The following is a 20,689-nucleotide window of genomic DNA, read 5'->3' on the forward strand; positions in this document are numbered from 1 at the left end:
TGAAGCTTGTGAAGGCCACATTGAGACCATTGGGCTGCATTGTTCCCGAGCTGGATGAACACAGCAGGCCAGGCAGCATCAGAGGGCAGGAAAGCTGACGTTTCGGGTCTGGACCCTTCTGCAGAAATGGGGGAGGGGATGGGGATTCTGAAATAAATAAAGAGAGAGGGCGACTAAAAGGAGCAGATAGGTGGAGAGGAGAAGGACAGGTCAAGGAGGTGGGGATGAAGCCAGTAAAGGTGAGTGTAGGTGGGGAGTTGGTATGGGGGTTGCTCAGTCAAGGGAAGATGGACCGGTCAAGGAGGCAGGGATGAGGCTGGTAGGTAGGAGGTGGGGGTGGGAGGAGAGGATAGCTGGGAGAAAACAGAGACAGGTCAATGAGGTGGGGACGAGCTGGGCTGGTTTTCGGATGAGGTGGGGGGTGGGGAGATTTTGAAGCTTGTGAAGTCCACATTGAGACCATTGGGCTGCAGGGTTCCCAAGCAAAATATGAGGTGCTGTTCCTGCAACCTTTGGGCGGCATCGTTGTGGCATTGGAGGCGGCCGAGGGTGGACGTGTCGTCCAAGGAGTGGGAGGGCGAGTTGAAGTGGTTCATGACTGGGAGGTGCAGTCTTTTGTCACGAACCGAGCGTAGGTGTTCCACAAAGCGGTCTCCAAGCCTCCGCTTGGTTTCCCTGATGTAGAGGATACAATATACCACATTAGCAGATGTGCGGGTGAACGCCTGTTTAATGTGGAAGGTTTTCTTGGGGCCTTGAATAGGGGTGAGGTGTAGGGACAGGTGTAGCACTTCCTGCAGTTACAGGGAAAAGTGCCGGGTGGGTGGGGCTGGTGGGGAGTGTGGAGCGGACAAGGGAGTCACGGAGAGAACAGTCCCTCCGGAAGGCAGATAAGGGTGGGGAGGGAAAAATTGTCCTTGGTAGTGGGGTCAGATTGCAGGTGCCTGTTTCAACTCAACAAAACACAAGATAGCCAGTAGAGATAGCAGGAACTGCAGATGCTGGAGAATCTGAGATAACAAGGTGTAGAGCTGGATGAACACAGCAGGCCAAGCAGCATCAGAGGGACAGAAAGGCTGACGTGTCAGGACTAGACCCTTCTTCAGAAATGGGGGAGGGGAAGGGGGTTCTGAAATAAATAGGGAGAGAGGGGGAGGCGGATACAAGATGGATAGAGGAGACAGATAGGTCAAAGAGGTGGGGATGGAGCCAGTAAAGGTGAGTGTAGGTGGGGAGGTAGGGAGGAGATAGGTCAGTCCAGGGAGGACAGACAGATCAAGGGAGCAGGATGATGTTAGTAGGTAGGAGATGGGGGTGGGGCTTGAGGTGGGAGGAAGGACAGGTTAGGGAGGCGGGGACGAGCTGGGCTGGTTTTGGGATGCGGTAGGGGGAGGGGAGATTTTGAAGCTTGTGAAATCCACATTGATACCATTGGGCTGCAGGGTTCCCAAGTGGTATAGGAGCTGCTGTTCCTGCAACCTTCGGGTAGCATCGTTGTGGCACTGCAGGAGGCCCAGGATGGACATGTTGTCTGAGGAATGGGAGGGCGAGTTGAAATGGTTCGCGACTGGGAGGTGCAGTTGTTTAGTGCGAACCGAGCGCAGGTGTTCCGCAAAGCAGTCCCCAAGCCTCTGCTTGGTTTCCCCGATGTAGAGGAGGCCACAACAGGAACAGCGGATGCAGTTTACCACATTAGCAGATGTGCAGGTCAACATCTGCTTGATGTGGAAAGTCTTCTTGTCGCCAGGGATGGGGGTGTGGGGGGAGGTGTAGGAGCAGGTGTAGCACTTCCTGCAGTTGCAGGGAAAGTGCCCGGTGTGGTGGGGCTGGAGGGGAGTGTGGAGCGGACAAGGGAGTCACGGAGAGAGTGGTCCCTCCGGAAAGCAGATAAGGGTGGGGAGGGAAAGATGTCTTTGGTGGTGGGGTCGGATTGCAGATGGCGGAAGTGTCAGAGGATGATGCGTTGGATCCGGAGGTTGGTGGGGTGGTACGTGAGGACGAGGGGGATTCTGTTTTGGTTGTTATTGCAGGGAGGGAGTGTGAGGGATGAGTTGCGGGAAATGCAGGAGACACGGTCGAGGGCATTCTCGACCCCTGGGGGGGGGGCGGGGGAGGCGGTGGAGTTCTGGTCCTTGAAAAACAAGGACATCTGAGATGTACGGGAGTGGAATGCCTCATTCTGGGAGCAGATGTGGCGGAGGCGAAGGAAATGGGAATAGAGGATGGCATTTTTGCAGGAAGGTGGGTGGGAGGAGGTGTATTCTTGGTAGCTGTGGGTGTCGGTGGACTTGAAATGGATATCGGTTTCGAGGTGGTTGCCAGAGATGGAGACAGAGGTCCAGGAAGGAGACAGAGGACAGAGGTATTAGAGATGGTCCAGGTGAACTTAAGGTTGGGGTGGAAGGTGTTGGTGAAGTGGATGAACTGTTCGAGCTCCTCGTGGGAGCACGAGGTGGCGCTGATACAGTCATCAATGTAACGGAGGAAGAGGTGGGGTTTAGGGCCAGTGTAGGTACGAGCTTGGGCCCATGCAGGTACCCATGGCCACCCCCTTTGTCTGTAGGAAGTGGAGGAATTGAAAGAGAAGTTGTTGAGGGTGAGGACGAGTTTGGCTAAGCGGATGAGGGTGTCAGTGGAGGGGGACTGGTCGGGACTGCGGGGCAGGAAGAAGCGGAGGGCCTTTAGGCCATCTGTATGGGGAATGCAGGTGTATAGGGACTGGACGTCCATGGTAAAGATGAGGTGTTGGGGACCGGGGAATTGGAAGTTCTGGAGGAGGTGGAGGGCGTGGGTGGTGTCATGGACGTAGGTAGGGAGTTCCTGGACCAAGGGGGAGAAAATGGAGTCAAGATAGGTGGAGATAAGTTCGGTGGGGCAGGAGCAGGCAGTGACAATGGGTCGACCAGGGCAGTCAGGTTTGTGGATTTTGGGAAGGAGATAGAAGCGGGCGGTGCGGGGTTGGGGAATGATGAGGTTGGAGGCTGTGGGTGGGAGGTCACGTGAGGCGATGAGGTTGTGGATGGTTTGGGAGATGATGGTTTGGTGGTCGGGGGTGGGGTCATGATCAAGGGGGCACCACACCGCCCGCTTCTATCTCCTTCCCAAAATCCACAAACCTGACTGCCCTGGTCGACCCATTGTCTCCGCCTGCTCCTGCCCCACCGAACTTATCTCCACCTATCTCGACTCCATTTTCTCCCCCTTGGTCCAGGAACTCCCTACCTACGTCCATGACACCACCCACGCCTTCCACCTCCTCCAGAACTTCCAATTCCCCAGTCCCCAACACCTCATCTTTACCATAGACGTCCAGTCCCTATACACCTGCATTCCCCATACAGATGGCCTAAAGGCCCTCCGCTTCTTCCTGTCCCGCAGGCCCGACCAGTCCCCCTCCACTGACACCCTCATCCGCTTAGCCAAACTCGTCCTCACCCTCAACAACTCTTTCAATTCCTCCCGCTTCCTACAGACAAAGGGGGTGGCCATGGGTATGCGCATGGGCCCAAGCTATGCCTGCCTCTTTTATAGGTTACGTGGAACAATCCCTCTTCTGTTCCTACACTGGCCCTAAACCCCACCTCTTCCTCTGTTACATTTATGACTGTATCGTTGCCGCCTCGTGCTCCCACAAGGAGCTCGAACAGTTCATCCACTTCACCAACACCTTCCACCCCAACCTTAAGTTCACCTGGACCATCTCTAATACCTCTCTCTCCTTCCTGGACCTCTCTGTCTCCATCTCTGGCAACGACCTAGAAACCGATATCCATTTCAAGCCCACCGACTCCCACAGCTACCTAGAATACACCTCCTCCCACCCACCTTCCTGCAAAAATGGCATCCCCTATTCCCAATTCCTTCGCCTCCGCCACATCTACTCCCAGGATGAGGCATTCCACTCCCGTACATCTCAGATGTCCTCGTTTTTCAAGGACCGGAACATCCCCCCCACCTCAGTGGTCGAGAACGTGTCTCCCGCTTTTCCCGCAACTCATCCCTCACACCCCCTCCCCGCAATAACAACCAAAACAGAATCCCCCTCGTCCTCACGTACCACCCCACCAACCTCCGGATCCAACGCATCATCCTCCGACACTTCCACCATCTGCAATCCAACCCCACCACCAAAGACATTTTTCCCTCCCCACCCTTATCTGCTTTCCCGAGGGACCACTCTCTCCGTGACTCCCTTGTCTGCTCCACACTCCCCTCCAGCCCCACCACACCAGGCACTTTTCCCTGCAACCGCAGGAAGTGCTACACCTGCCCCTACACCCCCATCCCAGGCCCCAAGACTTTCCACATCAAGCAGATGTTCACCTGCACATCTGCTAATGTGGTATACTGCATCCGCTGTTCCTGTTGTGGCCTCCTCTACATCGAGGCTTGGGGACCGCTTTGCAGAACACCTACGCTCGGTTCGCACTAAACAACTGCACCTCCCAGTCGCGAACCATTTCAACTTCCCCTCCCATTCCTCAGACGACATGTCCATCCTGAGCCTCCTGCAGTGCCACAATGATGCTACCCGAAGGTTGCAGGAACAGCAACTCATACTCCACTTGGGAACCCTGCAGCCCAATGGTATCAATGTGGATTTCACAAGCTTCAAAATCTCCCCTCCCCCTACCGCATCCCAAAACCAGCCCAACTCGTCCCCGCCTCCCTAACCTGTCCTTCCTCCCACCTATCCCCTCCCCTACCTACTAACCTCATCCCACCCCCTTGACCTGTCCGTCCTCCCTGGACTGACCTATCTCCTCCCTACCACCCCACCTACACTTACCTTTACTGGCTCCAGTCTCGCCTCTTTGACCTGTCTGTCTCCTCTCCACCTACCTTCTCCTCTATCCATCTTCTTTCCGCCTCCCCCTCTCTCCCTATTTATTTCAGAACCTCTTTCCCCTCCCCCATTTCTGAAGAAGGGTCTAGGCCTGAAACGTCAGCCTTCCTGCTCGGCCTGCTGTGTTCATCCAGCTCTACACCTTGTTATCTCAGATTCTCCAGCATTTGCAGTTCCTGCTATCTCTGAAACATGAATCATGCTAGTTTTATTACTTCGCCATGAATTTGACAGTCACAAAATAAAGCTAAAAGGGTACATTCTTATTAATCAAGTGGTGCACTCCCAAATTGTGGCAGCATTATTTTAAAATGCTCTCATTACCTGATAACTTTTTGCATCTCAATAAAATTTTTCCCAATTCTTGTTTTAATTTCTTAAAATGTCAAGTCACTTTTTCTCATTTTGCATCGTGTCACACACTTACACTGCTTCTCATTTTCTGACAAGTAGCATCAAGTTCGCTGTTCACAAGGGCCAACTCAATCTCTCGGACACAAGGCTTTTGTTTTGTTTGCTACCCCAACTCCCTCACCTTCTACTAACCAATTAATCTTTAAAATCACTTATTTTAAACAGTTGAAATGAAAAGCTAAAAATTCTGGAAATACTCAGCTATTCAGCCAGCACCTGTGAAGAAAAATCAGAATAACTATTCAAGTTGATGGCCTTGTCAGGTCTGGAAAGTTAGAAAACTCTACTTTCCACTCCACTGATGCTGCCTGACTGCTGAGTAATTCCATCATTTGTAGTGCATACTTTTAAATTTAGAATACCTGTTTCGTAAACAGAATTACATATTTCCAGTGTGATAATTCCGAAATAATCTTAAAACTTGACTAGTCATAAAGAATAACATAAGTGACGGTTTTATCTAGACTCCTTTGTTAACATCTGAAAAGCCTTGGTGAACTGCAAAAAAAACTGGTTAAGAACAACAGTTAGCAAGAACTGTGGATGCTGGAGTCGGAGGAACACTGCAGGCCAGGCAGCAGAGAAGCAGGACAGTTGACGTTTCGGGTCCCGAAACGTCAACTTTCCTGCTCCCGAAACGTCAACTTTCCTGCTCCTCTGATGCTGCCTAGCCTGCAGTGTTCCTCCAGCACCACACGGTGTTGTCTTTGTAGCCAAGAACAAGGGAAGGAATCTTAAAGATACGTACTTCTTTACAGAGCGTAGTTTCACCTTATCGATGTCTTTTAAGACATCTAACATGTTTGGCAGAGTTTGCTGTTTATGATTACATGTGATTTGACTACTGTCAGCTTTCTTTCCTCTTCTTTCTTTGATGAGGTCAATCACAGATTGACTACGTTGGAGAGCAGGTGAGGGTGGTAGAGGTGGGGGAGGTGGTGGAGGCAGCGGTGGAGCAGCACAAGAAGGAATAACACCAGGTGTCACTGAACCAGAAGAATAAAGAAAAACAACAAATTTCAGAATCATTAATATTATAGAGACTTGTTCACAAAAATGCCTTGTTAAATTCTCTTTCACATCTGTGAAATACATTCTCTACATGTTTATTATAAAATATGGTCAAGTATTACAACCCAGTTCCATTTATTAGTTATATGACAAAATTTAATTGCCTTACAAAAAAGCATAGCTTATGAATTCTTTTGTAAAGTAAGTTATTTTAAGCTACTTAGAGGGAAGATGAAGAAAATAAAATGAGAGAGAAGAAAATTGAATCTGGGTAACACGACAGATTGCCTTTTCAGCACTGGACTCCAGGTCCACATACAACTAGTTAGCTGGGGAAAAAAATCCTTTCTACCTTGCAGGCTTCTCACATGAAAATAAAAAATCATTAGTATCAATCTAGTGTCCGCATGACATACCCATAACATAAAATTGCCTAAAAATTCAACATTAATGAGCAATTTTAGTAAATAAGAATATAACCTGTTCACAAAGTGGAAAATATCATAATGGTGCTTTAATAATTACAACTAATATAGGCCCAAACTTTGTTCCAGCAACCCATGAATGGTACCAACTTTTAGTTGCACATGTTCCAAGGCCTGTACAATGTCATTTTTGCCCTGCAGGTTGCTGTAAGTGCCAGATGAAAATGGTGTGACACTATAGAGAGAACGAAATGAACTATTCAGTTTGATGGATTGTACCATATTAACACAAGGTTTGACCGTGAAAGTGCAAATGGGTATACTAAAATCATTGTCAAATCAGGTACAGAAAGAGAAATACAGCCAAGTTGCTAAACTTGCAGATGACAAAGACAAATGGGAAAGTAATTTGCGTAGAAGAAATAAGGAGGCTACAAAGGGATATAGCTAGACAACTAAGTGGGCAAAGTTTTGGCAAGTGATCTTTAATTTGGGAAAATTGTTGCAATTGCTTATTTCGATTGGAAGAATAAAAATGATATCTAAATATTGAGAGACTGCAGAGATGAAATGCTGAGGGAGTACTACTGCAAAAGGATAGATAGCAAAGTTCAATATAAGAATATGAGTGAACAATCCTCAAGTCCTCCCCAACAAAATAACTTGTAACCCCTGAAATTTCAGTATGGTTCTACCCATGGCATGAGTAGGTACACATACATACAAGTGGGTATTGTTTCAAACAGTTAAAATTACAATGATTTAAATGGATACTGTTTTAAAAATAAATATTGTATATTTGCCATACCTGCCAAGGGACTTCTTTGTTCTTGTATAGTTACAATCATGGCAATCTGTTCCCGTAACTTAGCAAGCTCATTCTCCAATATGTTGATTTTTTCCAATGCTGCATCACTGGCCATTGTGGGAGTTGCAGACTCCTTTTTGCAATTTCTTAAATTTGGTAAAGAAGCTTGCCTGCTGATAGGCCTTGGACAAGATGAAGTCTGATGTTTGGGAACTTCACCATCTTCAAGTCGAATTTCTGACCTGTGAACACAAAAAAATTGTGCCAATGCAAGACAGAAATACTGGCAACTTAACTAGAGTTCTTGAAAAGAAAAATTAAACATGGACAAAGTCCCATACAATTAGATGGTCATAAAGCTACTTATTGCTCTACAAGTTCAATACTTGGGCAGCACAGTTCACTAGGCATTTTATAAAATAACCTGTCATATTAAAAGACTCAAATGTTTAAAACATTATTTTCAAAAAGATTACCTTGGGTTTGAGAGATGCAATTTTTATTATATTGCTTATTTGAACAATGCGTATAATGTTTAAGCATATAGCTATGTTTGACTTTTTGTGCTTATATAAATTTGGTAAAATAACTTGAATTTTAGCTATAAAACAAGGTCTTATGTTCTACTGCTTTTGAATTCTGGTGTTACATGTTGAAATTCAAGCCTGCCATTCCGGGAGTTGTTACAGAAGTTACAATGTTTTAAAAAGCATGCAAGCTTCTCCACTTCACCTATATTTAGATTCGTTGATAGCTAGTATGGACCAGGCTTCTATACTTAATAAGAATGATTATTTATTACAAGTAAATAGTATCTAGCTGGATGTAAAGAATTATCTTGCTAGCATATAATTCTATCAGTTAAAAATCTAATCCACTTAACTCTCACAACACAAAAAAAAAGGTTATGGACATAGGGAAAACTGGGAAAATAGTTCATATAATTCATATAATCTGTGGAGGTGGTTCTTGTTCTAATCAAAACTTGGGTCTTCCTTCTTCAGGTGCTTTCACTGGTTTGTAGGAGGCACAGGATGGTTGGTTTATGCTGAAAAAAGGGACTTAGTAAAAGTCACAGCTTACAGCAACTGCTGATGGAAGAATGCACCAGTTTTCTTCAGGCTTAAAGTAGGTTTTACAGGAGAGGATACAGAGTGAGTTTCTGAGCTGATAGCGACTAGATGGCTTTCCTTATCCCGTTAGTTGACTCGAGCTGTTCAGCAATCAGAGAACCAATCACAGTTGTTGGCAGGCAGAAGGCCTTTGTCATCGATATCTGGTCACTAGTCCACAGACCAACCAGCTAATAGTTGCTTTGACGGTAGTTTTGAAGCAGGGCCTTAAATGTGGATAGAGATAGAGACAATGAAGTTTAAAGAGGTAATTCTAGAGCTTTAGGCCTAGACAGCACAAAGCACAACCACCGATGACAAAATGCTTGGAGAAATCAAAGAAGATAGACGTAGAGGAATTCAGAGGTCTTGGAGAGTTGTAGGGCCAAGGACTTTGATGTGATAAATAGTAGCCACACAATGAAGGGATTCGAGGGTAGGGATGAGAATTTAAAATCAGAGTCTTTTGCAGACCAGGAACAAAAGGAAATTAATGAGCACAGCAATGACGAGTACCACCAAGAGAATCAAGGTTACAGCAATAGGTAATACTAGCAGGAGTGCACTGGAATTGGCGAGTCTGGAGGCATTTGCAATTGTCTTATCTTCACAGATCATTTACATTTCTGTTATTGAAACAGTGCTTAAGAAGTTTACATAATAAATGTAAATTAACTGACAATTAAAGATTTTTTTGATGCTACATCTCAGCGTTGTGTCCTATTCAATATGGTGAATATTCACCTAAAGCAGGAAATAGCTCATAAAACCGTTTTATCAATAGAAAGGTGATAAAAAATACCTCATCTTGCTAAATGATTCCCCCTGGTCACACACAATCCAGGCTACATCCGCCAGGGAAGCAACTGCACCATTGTCTGACTCCGTAGAACTTTGATCAGCTTCTCCAAAGCCATGGAAAATCTATTCAGGATGTTTTAAAAGCTGATGATTATCTTCTACTCACAATGCCTAAATCCTTATCAGTCCTCTACTTTAACATTTACTATCTGTGGTTTAAAGAAGATTTGGGACAGAGTTCAGAGTTGAAGCCATTTTTGTGAAGGTTAACTTAAAACATCTAATTATTTTTAATGAGCTGTTGAAAAATTCTGCAGCTGCTACAGTACACAATTCTTTGGTACAGGAAACATCCTTCATTTGGATAATTTTTGCCCACCCAAACATATAGGAAACTAACATCAGAGAGATACTGAGACAACAAGGTGCAGGGCTGGATGAACACAGCAGGCCAAGCAGCATCATAGGAGCAGAGAGGCTGATGTTTCGGGCCTAGACCCTTCATCAGAAAAGGGGGAGGGGAAGGGGGTTCCGAAATAAATAGGGAGAGAGTGGGAGGCGGATAGAAGAGGGATAGAGGAGAGGATAGGTGGAGAGGAAACAAACAGGTCGAAGAGGCGGGGATGGAGCCAGTAAAGGTGAGTGTAGGTAGGGAGTTAAGAAGGGGATAGGTCAGTCCAGGGAGGACGGACAGGTCAAGGGGGCGGGATGAGGTTGGTCGGTAGGAGATGGAGGTGCGGCTTGAGGTGGGAGGAGGGGATAGGTGGGAGGAAGAACAGGTTAGGGAGGCAGGGACGAGCTGGACTGGTTTTGGGATGCGGTAGGGGGAGGGGAGATTTTGAAACTTGTGAAATCCACATTGATACCATTGGGCTGCAGGGTTCCCAAGCGGAATATGAGTTGCTGTTCCTGCAACCTTCGGGTGGCATCGTTGTGGCACTGCAGGAGGCCCAGGATGGACATGTCGTCTGAGGAATGGGAGGGGGAGTTGAAATGGTTCGCGACTGGGAGGTGCAGTTGTTTATTGCGAACCGAGCGTAGGTGTTCTGCAAAGCGGTCCCCGAGCCTCCGTTTGGTTTCCCCGATGTAGAGGAAGCCACACCGGGTACAGCGGATGCAGTATACCACATTGGCAGATGTGCAGGTGAACATCTGCTTGATGTGGAAAGTCTTCTTGGGGCCTGGGATGGGGGTGAGGGAGGAGGTATGGGGGCAGGTGTAGCACTTCCTGCGGTTGCAGGGAAAAGTGCCGGGTGTGGTGGAGCTGGAGGGGAGTGTGGAGCAGACAAGGGAGTCACGGAGAGAGTTGTCCCTCCGGAAAGCAGATAAGGGTGGGGAGGGAAAGATGTCTTTGGTGGTGGGGTCGGATTGCAGATGGCGGAAGTGTCGGAGGACGATGCGTTGCATCCGGAGGTTGGTGGGGTGGTACGTGAGGACGAGGGGGATTCTTTTTTGGTTCTTATTGCGTGGACGGGGTGTGAGGGATGAGGTGCGGGAGATGTGGGAGACAGAGAGATACTTACTCCTTTGATGTTACTAATAGAAACCTTATGATCCTACCTCTTTAAAGGAATACAACTGCTTTGATAATTTAAATGCAATTTAAATTTTCATACTGTTATCTCATGCTGGACGAGAAAGTTTGCTGAAAATATGGTGCATACAATTTCCCTATCAGATTTCCTCTAGGAAGTAATGGTATTAATGATTCTAGGATGTACACACTGTTTCACTGCTACCAAACCCTGAAATACACCTCGACGTATGTATAATAGCTCATCATTTGTAAAATCTATGTATATATAGTACATTTGCTGCACTCATGCCATCTTCATGTCACTGCCACTGAAATGTAAAAATGAAGACCTAGCAGCAGAATGGATTATACATATTCAAGGTAACTGAATTTTCTGCTTCTGGTGTCTTACTATGCAGTCAGCACACACAAGGTCAATCTTAAAAAAAATTCCCAGACCCATCATCATCATAACAACCATGAGGTTATTAATTGATCCTATCTCATTACAGATTACTAGGTCTAGGATAGCCTGCTCTCGGGTTGGTTCCAGAATGTACTCATCTAAGAAACTGTCTTGAAGACATTATGAATTAATTTTCTAAAATACCTTTGCCAATCTAATTCTCCCATTCTACACGTAGATTAAAGTCACCCATGATTTTTGCAGTACATTTCGTTATATGCCCCACTTACATTCTTCCTTTACGCTCTATTCACTTGTTAAGGGGTCAATAAACTACTCCCACATAGGACTTTTTCACTTTTTTATCTGGCAGTCAATTAGCTTAGTTGGCTGAACTGCTGGTTTGCCATGCAGTGTAACGTCAACAGTGCAGGTTCAATTCTTGTCGCAGCTTGAGGTCCTTCCTTCTCAAGCTCTCCTCTCACCGGAGTTCTGGTGGCCCTCAGGTTATCTCTAAAGACAGCAGCACGATTGTCCTTGGGGACAATGGCGATTTTATTTCTTATCTCTACTAAAACTGATCCTACATCATGATCTTTCAAATTAAGCTCATCTTTCAGTACTGAACTAATGCCATCCTTGATTAACAGAGTGATTCCACCTGCTTTCCCTAGTCTGTCATTTCAATATGTCAAATGCACTTCCACATTCAGGTCCCAGCTCTGATCACCTTTCAACCCCTGCAATACCCAACAGGTTATACACATTTACCTCCTACTGTGCTATCAATTCATACTTTTGTTACAAATGCTTAAAACTATTTTTACTATCCCTGGCCTTATGTACTAATGCACTTATATTTGTACATTTTATCCCTTCCTGCCAAACTCTTAATTATTACCCAAACTGCTGCCCTGCTCCATCGCTTTGCTCTTACCCTATACTTTGCCATATCACCACTCACTTGAATCCTTTCCCCTACCTAATTAGGTGACAGAATTCTGGTCCCAGCATGGTTCAGCCCCCACTTTCCAAAATACTGGTGTCAGTGCATAAAGGAATCAAAACATGCCCCCAGCACCAATCTCTGATTAATCTCTGGTCTTATTTACCCAATGTTTAATTGCCTGTGATTCAATTAGTAATCTAGATATTACTGCCAAAGATTAGCCTCTAACTGCTCATACTCACTCCTTCCCTAGCTCTACTCATGTTGTTGGTACTTATATGGACCATCATCACTGGATTCTCCCTTTTAGTCTAGTTCATTTGACTCAAAAGGCAAAGCATTACCAGAAGATTGTGGATTCAATCCCTATGCCAAAGCAGAAAAAAAATTTAAATTTATACTCCAGTTCAGCACTGTATTAAACTGATGTTCTGCATGCTAGCTTAGGCGGATTTAAAAGTTTGTATAGCACTTCCCTTTACCTGAAATTGCAAATGAATCGAATAGCCAGTTCATCTATTTGTATAGTTTTGCTTTATATTATTATGGCCGAGGTAGGTAGATTTGTGATAAGCAAGGAGTTGGATGGTTTTTGAAGAGAGGGAGGAATATGGAATAATCAGACCAGCCATGATTTTAACAAATAGCAGAAAAGGCTCAATGGGCTGAGTGGCTTACTTCTGCTACCAATGTGCATGTTTGAATGTTCCAACTGTAAGTTCCTCTTGAGGCCAGAGGATGTCCTGAACTCAGGTTGGACAGTTGGGTCAGGATAGTTTGGGGACTATAGCTGCCTCAAGAGAGTGACTGGGGATTGGGGTCTGTGTCATGTTCATTCAGTCGTGCTGAAATTTTGACAAGTCACATCAAAATTTATTATTGTAAATTGCCAGGCTTTTATATCTAGGCAATTCCTACACGTGTGACTTACGTTAGAGAAAGCTGCACTGAATCCCTGACAGCACAAATCAGTCAATGGAGAGTCTAAACTTCCTGGGCAAGTACAGAGTGTATGTGCCACCCAAACCTGCTACAGGAACCTGACTCATAATATAGCTTTAGGTCCAGATTTCACTGGTCTGGACCTCAGAGGAATTGGGTTATTATACTTCGGGTAACAACTGGACAAACACAATCTTGCATGCAACTCCAAAACACAATATTTAGTAAACAATTATGGGCACTGACCTGTATCAGGTACACTGCACAGTTTGATCAGAATGTGAATAGAACTATCAGGAAGAGAGAATAAAAATAGGCTGGCAAATACAGAAAATAGACATTCAGATCAGAGGACTTGTGTCAGGTGATTGGTAAGCATTTTACAGTAATAATTCGTATAATGTCAGAATGGTTACAAGCACAGGAGGACGTTATTTGGCCTAAAAAGTCTACCTGAAGGAACAATTCACCTAGCAACCCCCTACAACAGTCTTGTAAACTGTTTGTCAAAAGATAATAATTTAATTCCCTTAGCTGAGAAAATTTTAAACAAAATTATAAAATGAAGAGCTGAGTAAAGATGAGTAAATGCTTATCACCTTAAAGAGATTCTAAGTATTGAAATTTCTCAATGATTTACTGTAAGTGATTAGCCAAGTATGACTCAAGTAGAAATGAAGTTAAAAACACAATAATCAACTAAATGTCCAGATCACAAACTCTTTCTGGTCTGTTGGGCATTTTAGTTTCTTGGTAATTCTTGACAATTTATAGTACAGCTATTTTTGAAAATCAATTCAAAGTTTACAGCCAAATGTTAGCCTTCAAATGCAATTAAAAATTCCCTCATCCAAGCTACTCAGAGCAGGGTGATGAAGGTTAAATTTTGGATCAAAGTGGATTGGCTACAAGATAGATCAATCTCACTTAGTTTCACTAATTTTTGGCTAGCATATGTGAAAAGGATAGAAATTGCAATTTTGCAAAATTTAGTGAATAACGTGACAGTTGTGGATATTCAACCAATGCGTCAATCTAATGCCAAACACAAGTTTATTTTATACATTATGTTGTGGGCAAGATACCATTACAAGAAATATTAATAGAACCAGGTAGGACATTCAAAAGATAGAGACAAAAAGAGAGAAACTATAAATAATATTCAATAAAGGTATATATTTAAGAAGGATCTGAACTTTAAAGCAATTTTTCACTTCAAGGCTACATTCAACCTACAACTGAAAAATATTCCATCCACTTTTATTAATTTACAACAGCCTAAACAACATTTCTTTGTTTGGCATTGAGACACCAAAACGATACCATGTTCACTTTTTCCCCCTATCAAGTAGGAGGAAATGTACCATATTTCTTTTCAGATTACAAGACTTTAAATGGTAGAAGACACTGAGCCAACTTAGTTGTATCAAGGCAAGTTCCGCTCTCCAGTGAAATATATAACCTATTTCAACTTTGACTCCCAGTAAATTCAAAAGCTCTCAAACTTATTTGGTTGAAGACCCCCTTTCCAAACAGATTAGTAATCAATGAAATCCCACCTAAATTACACTATGTACTAGTCATATGAAACTTCTACATGCAAAAAAGACTGTTTTAATAATGTTAAGAAAACAAGTACTTACTTAAGATACAAGTGATTTATGGCGAGCTTGCTTTCTACAGCAGAGTCTACTGTTGTATGCACTGCTCCTATGCCCCGCATATGATAGCTCTACCCACTCCCAACTTTTGGCTTGGATTTTACATTATTCCAGAGCTCTGAAAGTCTCTGCAGATCCATACTTGAGAAACACTAATAACTAACGCCAACCCAGCAACGGGATTCATTTTCTTCCTTTCGGTCCAGATGACATGTTTAAGAAACAATAATGGTATGTGTGAATAACTGCGACATCAAATTTCACTTCACCCAAAGCACATAAAAGTTTTATACAGTACCTAAAAAATTCTATAAAATAAAAATTAGTCATTAATCAAGACAAAATGTTTCTGCCAAACAGAGTCAAATTTTACTTCACTGTCCCTGACAGGATTACTATCTCACTCATAGTTATCTGTCAATACTGTTCTTGAACCAGCCACATGCACTGTTAAACTAACTGTATTACTCACTATCAGTTTTTTTCCCCCTTCCAATCATGGGTACAGACCAGCCACTACTGCAGTTTGCCACTATCACAACAAAAAAAATGTTCGAAAGAAATTTTACAATTCTCATTTATTTTTACATTAGTGATTTTTCCTCTATTTACAGCACTAAGGAAACTCAAACATTCAAACATAGTTTGTTACTGGTTTGTCTTACCTGGAAGTGAACTCTTGGACATGGTTTAAGAGGGAGGCTAGAACCTATTCTGCGAATAATACTGCGAGATGAACCATATGGCTTGTTTGACCAAAACGGCTACAAATGGAAAAAATTAACAATTAGAGAATGGAATTTATGAGAAGTTAATTTTCAGCTACAAGAGAATGCTTGAATTACTAATAAATAAGTTGTTGTGAGATTATATTTTGCTTTAAGAGCATATGATTTATCTACAAGTCCAAAAACAACAAATGCCATGTAAAAATAAAGAATAACATACACAAGTTTAAAGCCAGTATCTGCAATCATGACCAAAAAAACCCATCAATTGTTATAGAAACTCATCTGATTCAGTTCCCTCTAAGGAAGGAAATCTATCATATTTATGCAGCCTGGCCAACGTGTGACTCGAGACCCACAGCAGGTTGACTCTTAACTGCCCTCTGAAATGACCCAAGTAAGCTACTCAAGGGCAACAGGGATGGATAACAAAATCTGATCTTGGCAGTAATATCACATCCACGAAAGAATAAATTTAAGACAGGACTGTAATCCTGGATGAAAAAATGCTGGAAATCACAGCAGGTCAGGCAACATTCATAGAGAGATAGTAAGCTAATGTTTCAAAGGTCTCTACAGTAACTTCATGTCTCTAACGAAATGTCATCTAGACTTGAAACATTAGCTTGCTCTCTCTCTCCATGGATGCTGTTTGACCTGCTATACTTTCCAGCAATTTTTGCTTTCAGTACAGATTCCAGCATGCAGTAATTTGGTCCTGAAATCTGGATCCTAAGTTCATGTTCAGACCTTTGTACATAAATTTCGATTACTTATGCAACCTCAGAGGGAAATTATATCTTGAACTAAAAGTACAAATCAGGAAAAAAAAAATTAAACTTACTGAATCCATGTCTATTCCAGCATATTCCAACATCATTCTAATCATCTGAACGAGGAATAATAACATTAAAGCCAAATCACAGCTTTGCAATCCACATAACTTGGGAGTCTGGAAGCTTTATGCAGTCCCATTGTTCAGCTGAAGGAAAGATACAATATAATCAGACAGCTACATAGAGATAATTTAAAACAAAAATCATGAGAAACATTTAAAAATGTTTTATTTTCAACCAAGAAAACAGCTCAACTCAGAACAAATGCGAACTTTTATACTATATAATACCACTGGGCATTAGAGTAGCACACAAACCCACATCAACCCTACGACAACTGCTCACCCAAACCATAGACACACTACCCACTATGGACATGACCAATGTCGTATACAAGATTCCCTGATGAGACTGTGACAAACACTACATCGGACAAACAGGAAGGAAATTAACAACAAGGGTACATGAACACCAATTGGCTACAAAAGACACGACCAATACTCACTCATCTCTATCCACGTGGATAAGGAGAACCACCAATTCGATTGGAACAGCACCAAGATCCTGGAACAAGCAAAGCAGAGACAGACACGGGAGTTCCTAGAAGCCTGGTACTCCACGAACAAAGCCATCAAACACATAGAACCTGACCCCATATACACTCCATTGTGAAGGAAAACCGGAAGGGAGGTAATCCAGCTCAACAGACTCCAGAGTTTAAAAACCAGGCAAGAAAACACAATGGGGCTTCGTTGGAGGTTGCACTGATGATGTTACCCAGCAGGGTAATGAAACGACTGCGGAACAACAACGAACCAGCTTGGCAAGCCAACTAACTACAACATCCACAGGCCGAGCTACAAATCTACTCCAAAACCTTAGAGATACTATATAAGCCAACAGCAGTTGAGTAAAAAAGTCTATCTGAAGGTACTGCATTGCTTCGGTAACATCCTTGTAAAATGGTGCTGCTTTGGTCCTTAACTCCCTATTAACACCACAGAAAGCTAAACTGCTTCAATGGTGCTAAACCTTACTTTTCAAGAAGTAATTTGGTTGTTCATTTGTGGAGTTATGGTATTGGCATTATATTCAGTACATTGAAACAAAATGAGATTAAAGCAAAGCTCAGCCCCTAACAGAGCTGATCCAGCACACACATAAAATTGGCACCTATCCAACAATGTGGTAAGTTGCCGAGGTATGTCCTATGCACAAGCAAGACAAATCCAACCCAGTCAATTACTGTCCCATCAGTCTACTCTCGACCATCGGAAAAGTGACGGAGAGCGTCATCAACAGTGCCATGAGGCAGCACTTTGCTTAGTAATAACCTACAAACAGATGCTTATTTTGGGTTCTACCTGGGTCATTCAGCTCCTGACCTCTTCAGAGGTCTAGTTCAGACATGGATAATATAGCTGAAATCCAGAGCAGAGGCAACAACAACTGACCTTAACGCCAAGACCACATTAAATCAATTGTGACATCAAGCAGCTTAGCAAGACTGGTGTCAATGAAAATTAGAGAAAACTGGTTAGTGCTGTATCTGACACAAAGGGAGATGATTTCGGTTGTTAGAAGTGAAGCACCTTACTCTTGGACATCTCCACAGGAGCTTGTCAGGAGAGAGTCCGAGACTCAAACATCTTCAGCTGCTTTATCAGCAGCCTTCCCTCCATCATAAAGACAGAGGTTGGAATGTTTGCTGATGATTGCAATGTTCTTGACTCTCCAGACACTGCAGCAGTCCATGTCTAAATGCAGCAAGACCTGGACATTATCCAGGTCTGGGCTGACAAATAACATTTGCACCACATAAATGCCATGCCAAGACCATCGCTAGCAAGAGTGAATCTAACTATTTTGCCTTGACAGTCAATATTATCATTATTGAAAGTCCCAATAGGGGGCATTCCATTGACCAGACACTAAACTAGGCTAGCCAAATAGTTACTATGTCTGCAAGAAAAGGTCAGTAGCTAGGAATCCAGCAGTGAGAAACTGACTCCTCAAAGCTTGTCCAACATCAACAAGGCTCAAATAAGGGGTTTGATGAAATAGTCTCCACCTGCCTGGACAAGTACATCTCCAATAACACTCAAGCAGCTTGACATGATCCAGGACAAAGCTGCATACTTGATTAGCATCACATTCACAAACATACACTTCCTCCACTACCAACATTCAGTAGCACTTCACTAACACTCCCCAGACTGCACCTTCCAAACCCATGACCACCACCAGCTAGAAGGAAAGGGCAGCAGATACATGAGAACACCACCACCTGCAAGTTCCCCTCCAAGCCACTCATTTGAAAAAAAAAAAAATCGCCACTCTTTCAATGTCATTAGGTTAAAATCCTGGAGCTAAGTCCCTAACAGCATTGTGGATTTACCTAGGCCAAACAGGTTCCAGCAGTTCAAGAATGCACTCACCACCATCCAAAGGACAACTACAGATGGGCAATAAACATTGGAGTAGGCAGCAACACCTACAGTCCATGAGTGAATTAAAAAAGCTCAGTATGAAACCATCCTAGCATTCAATGTTCACAAAAGGTATTCTATAATACTTTACATCTTTAAAATCTGTATTTGCATATTAAGATAGCTTTGCTTTTTAAAGTTTAAGCTCATGGTTTTCAATGTCTGCTGTTTATGTTATATACTTATCCCTTTTTAACACTGTTGAATGTTCAGAATGAGTTCTAGACTGGTCTGGACACAATTATAAACGTCATACTTAGGGCTAGCCAGCATGAAGATTTGTAAGTGATGATGATCACCTCAGAATTCAGAGAACCAAAGAACAACGAACACAATGAACCCTCAGTCATGCAATCCAAACAATAAAAGGTATATTACAGCTAGCTATATAAGCAACCAGATGCAAATCAGCATGACATTCAATTTCTTCCAGCCATTTTCAAAGGGTTATGTTCCACATTGGAGGCTTAATGAAGTTTTACTTCAGTATCTGGTATAAATTATTAATCTCCTCAAAGTATTCAGCAACAGAAAAATTAAACAAAAAATTAACATGAATCCAAATCCCTTAGTGAACATAAAGGTGCTGTTAGTAGAGAATTCATAAATTTTGGAAGTCGATTTGCCTAATGATGCACCTCACACCCATTACTTGGTTTCTTTTGTCAGTGATATAACGGAGGCACCAATATGCTCAATCCCAGCCGAATAGCATTCCAGACACTTGAAGCAATAATAATTACTAAATGCGACTATCAATGTTGGTTTCATTGCAGTACAAGCAAATAGCGAGATGCGAATTCGTGTTGACAAGCGGCGCGTGCAATAACGTTTATTTGACACAATCGGTACACAATGCAATTTTAGAAAAGCATTTTTAGAATCTTGTAGATACGGGGTTCCCCTGAATTCCTGGATAATGTGATTGATCGTTCAGATATCAAAAAAAAATCCAATGTACAGAAATAACAGAGCCACCTTTTCTCGCCACAGAGAACAATGTGCACAAGGTTTCACATGATTGAATGAATCACTGGGTCAGAGTCACGCAGCCCGGCCTGGAAGCTGTGTCAATGCGAGTAAACCCCTACAGTAAACAGGCTTAGCTCTCACTGGTTACTGGCAGACCCCGGTGTCAATGAGATATTCTCCGGTCCGCTCAGATCCTCTCCTCCCGCTACAGCCCAGTCTGGTCCGGTCTTCCCCACCTCCCTCCCAGGGCCGCTCCGCTCTCCGGCTCCAGCCCCGCCCCCTCTGTACCCGCCCTTGGGTCCCTACCCGCTCTGCCCCCACCCTCCGGCCCCTGCCCTGTCCGCTCTGTGTCCCCCACCCTCTGCCCTGTCCGCTGCCCGCTCTGTGGCCCCAACCCTCTGCCCTGTCCGCTCTGTGGCCCCCACCCTCTGCCCTGTCCCCTGTCCGCTGCCCGCTCTGTGGCCCCCATCCTCCGGCCTCTGCCCTGCCCGCTCTCCTCCGGTCCCGGCCCGCTCTGTAGCCGCCCTTGGGTCCGTGTTCCGAAAGAGCGCGCGGACACCCATTTCCGGTGCGGCCCTAACCGCCGCCGTCGCGCGGTAAATATTTACCACAATCCCAGCCCCGTATAATGGCGTGTGTTTAACAATCAGCACGGCTTTACTTCACTATTACTCACAGCTTCTTCTAAAAATTAAAATAAACGGCGGCACGTTCAAATCCAAACCGGCAAGGTTGCCGGCTGCGGGGAGGGGGGGGGTGGGGCAATAAGACGC

General features: G+C 44.0%; 1 protein-coding gene across 2 annotated transcripts in view; it reads right to left on the reverse strand.

Moving 5' to 3' along the window:
• Positions 1 to 20,673, reverse strand: part of mtfr1 (mitochondrial fission regulator 1) — a 29,095-nt gene extending 8,422 nt beyond the window's left edge. Inside the window, exons 1-6 of one of the 2 annotated variants that reach the window (XM_048596038.1) lie at positions 20,593 to 20,673; positions 16,464 to 16,601; positions 15,557 to 15,655; positions 9,419 to 9,540; positions 7,505 to 7,746; positions 6,009 to 6,246 (exon numbers count right to left, since the gene is read on the reverse strand). In XM_048596038.1, the coding sequence (XP_048451995.1) occupies positions 6,009 to 6,246; positions 7,505 to 7,746; positions 9,419 to 9,540; positions 15,557 to 15,655; positions 16,464 to 16,529 (767 nt within the window). In that variant the 5' untranslated portion in view covers positions 16,530 to 16,601; positions 20,593 to 20,673. Of the gene's footprint in view, positions 1 to 6,008; positions 6,247 to 7,504; positions 7,747 to 9,418; positions 9,541 to 15,556; positions 15,656 to 16,463; positions 16,602 to 20,524 lie in introns of both variants that reach the window. The other variant, XM_048596037.1, reaches the window with a different exon arrangement.
• Positions 20,674 to 20,689: the final 16 nt, after the last annotated feature.

This window comes from Rhincodon typus, chromosome 4 (assembly GCF_021869965.1).
Source record: "Rhincodon typus isolate 14 chromosome 4, sRhiTyp1.1, whole genome shotgun sequence".
Classification (NCBI taxonomy): domain Eukaryota; kingdom Metazoa; phylum Chordata; class Chondrichthyes; order Orectolobiformes; family Rhincodontidae; genus Rhincodon; species Rhincodon typus.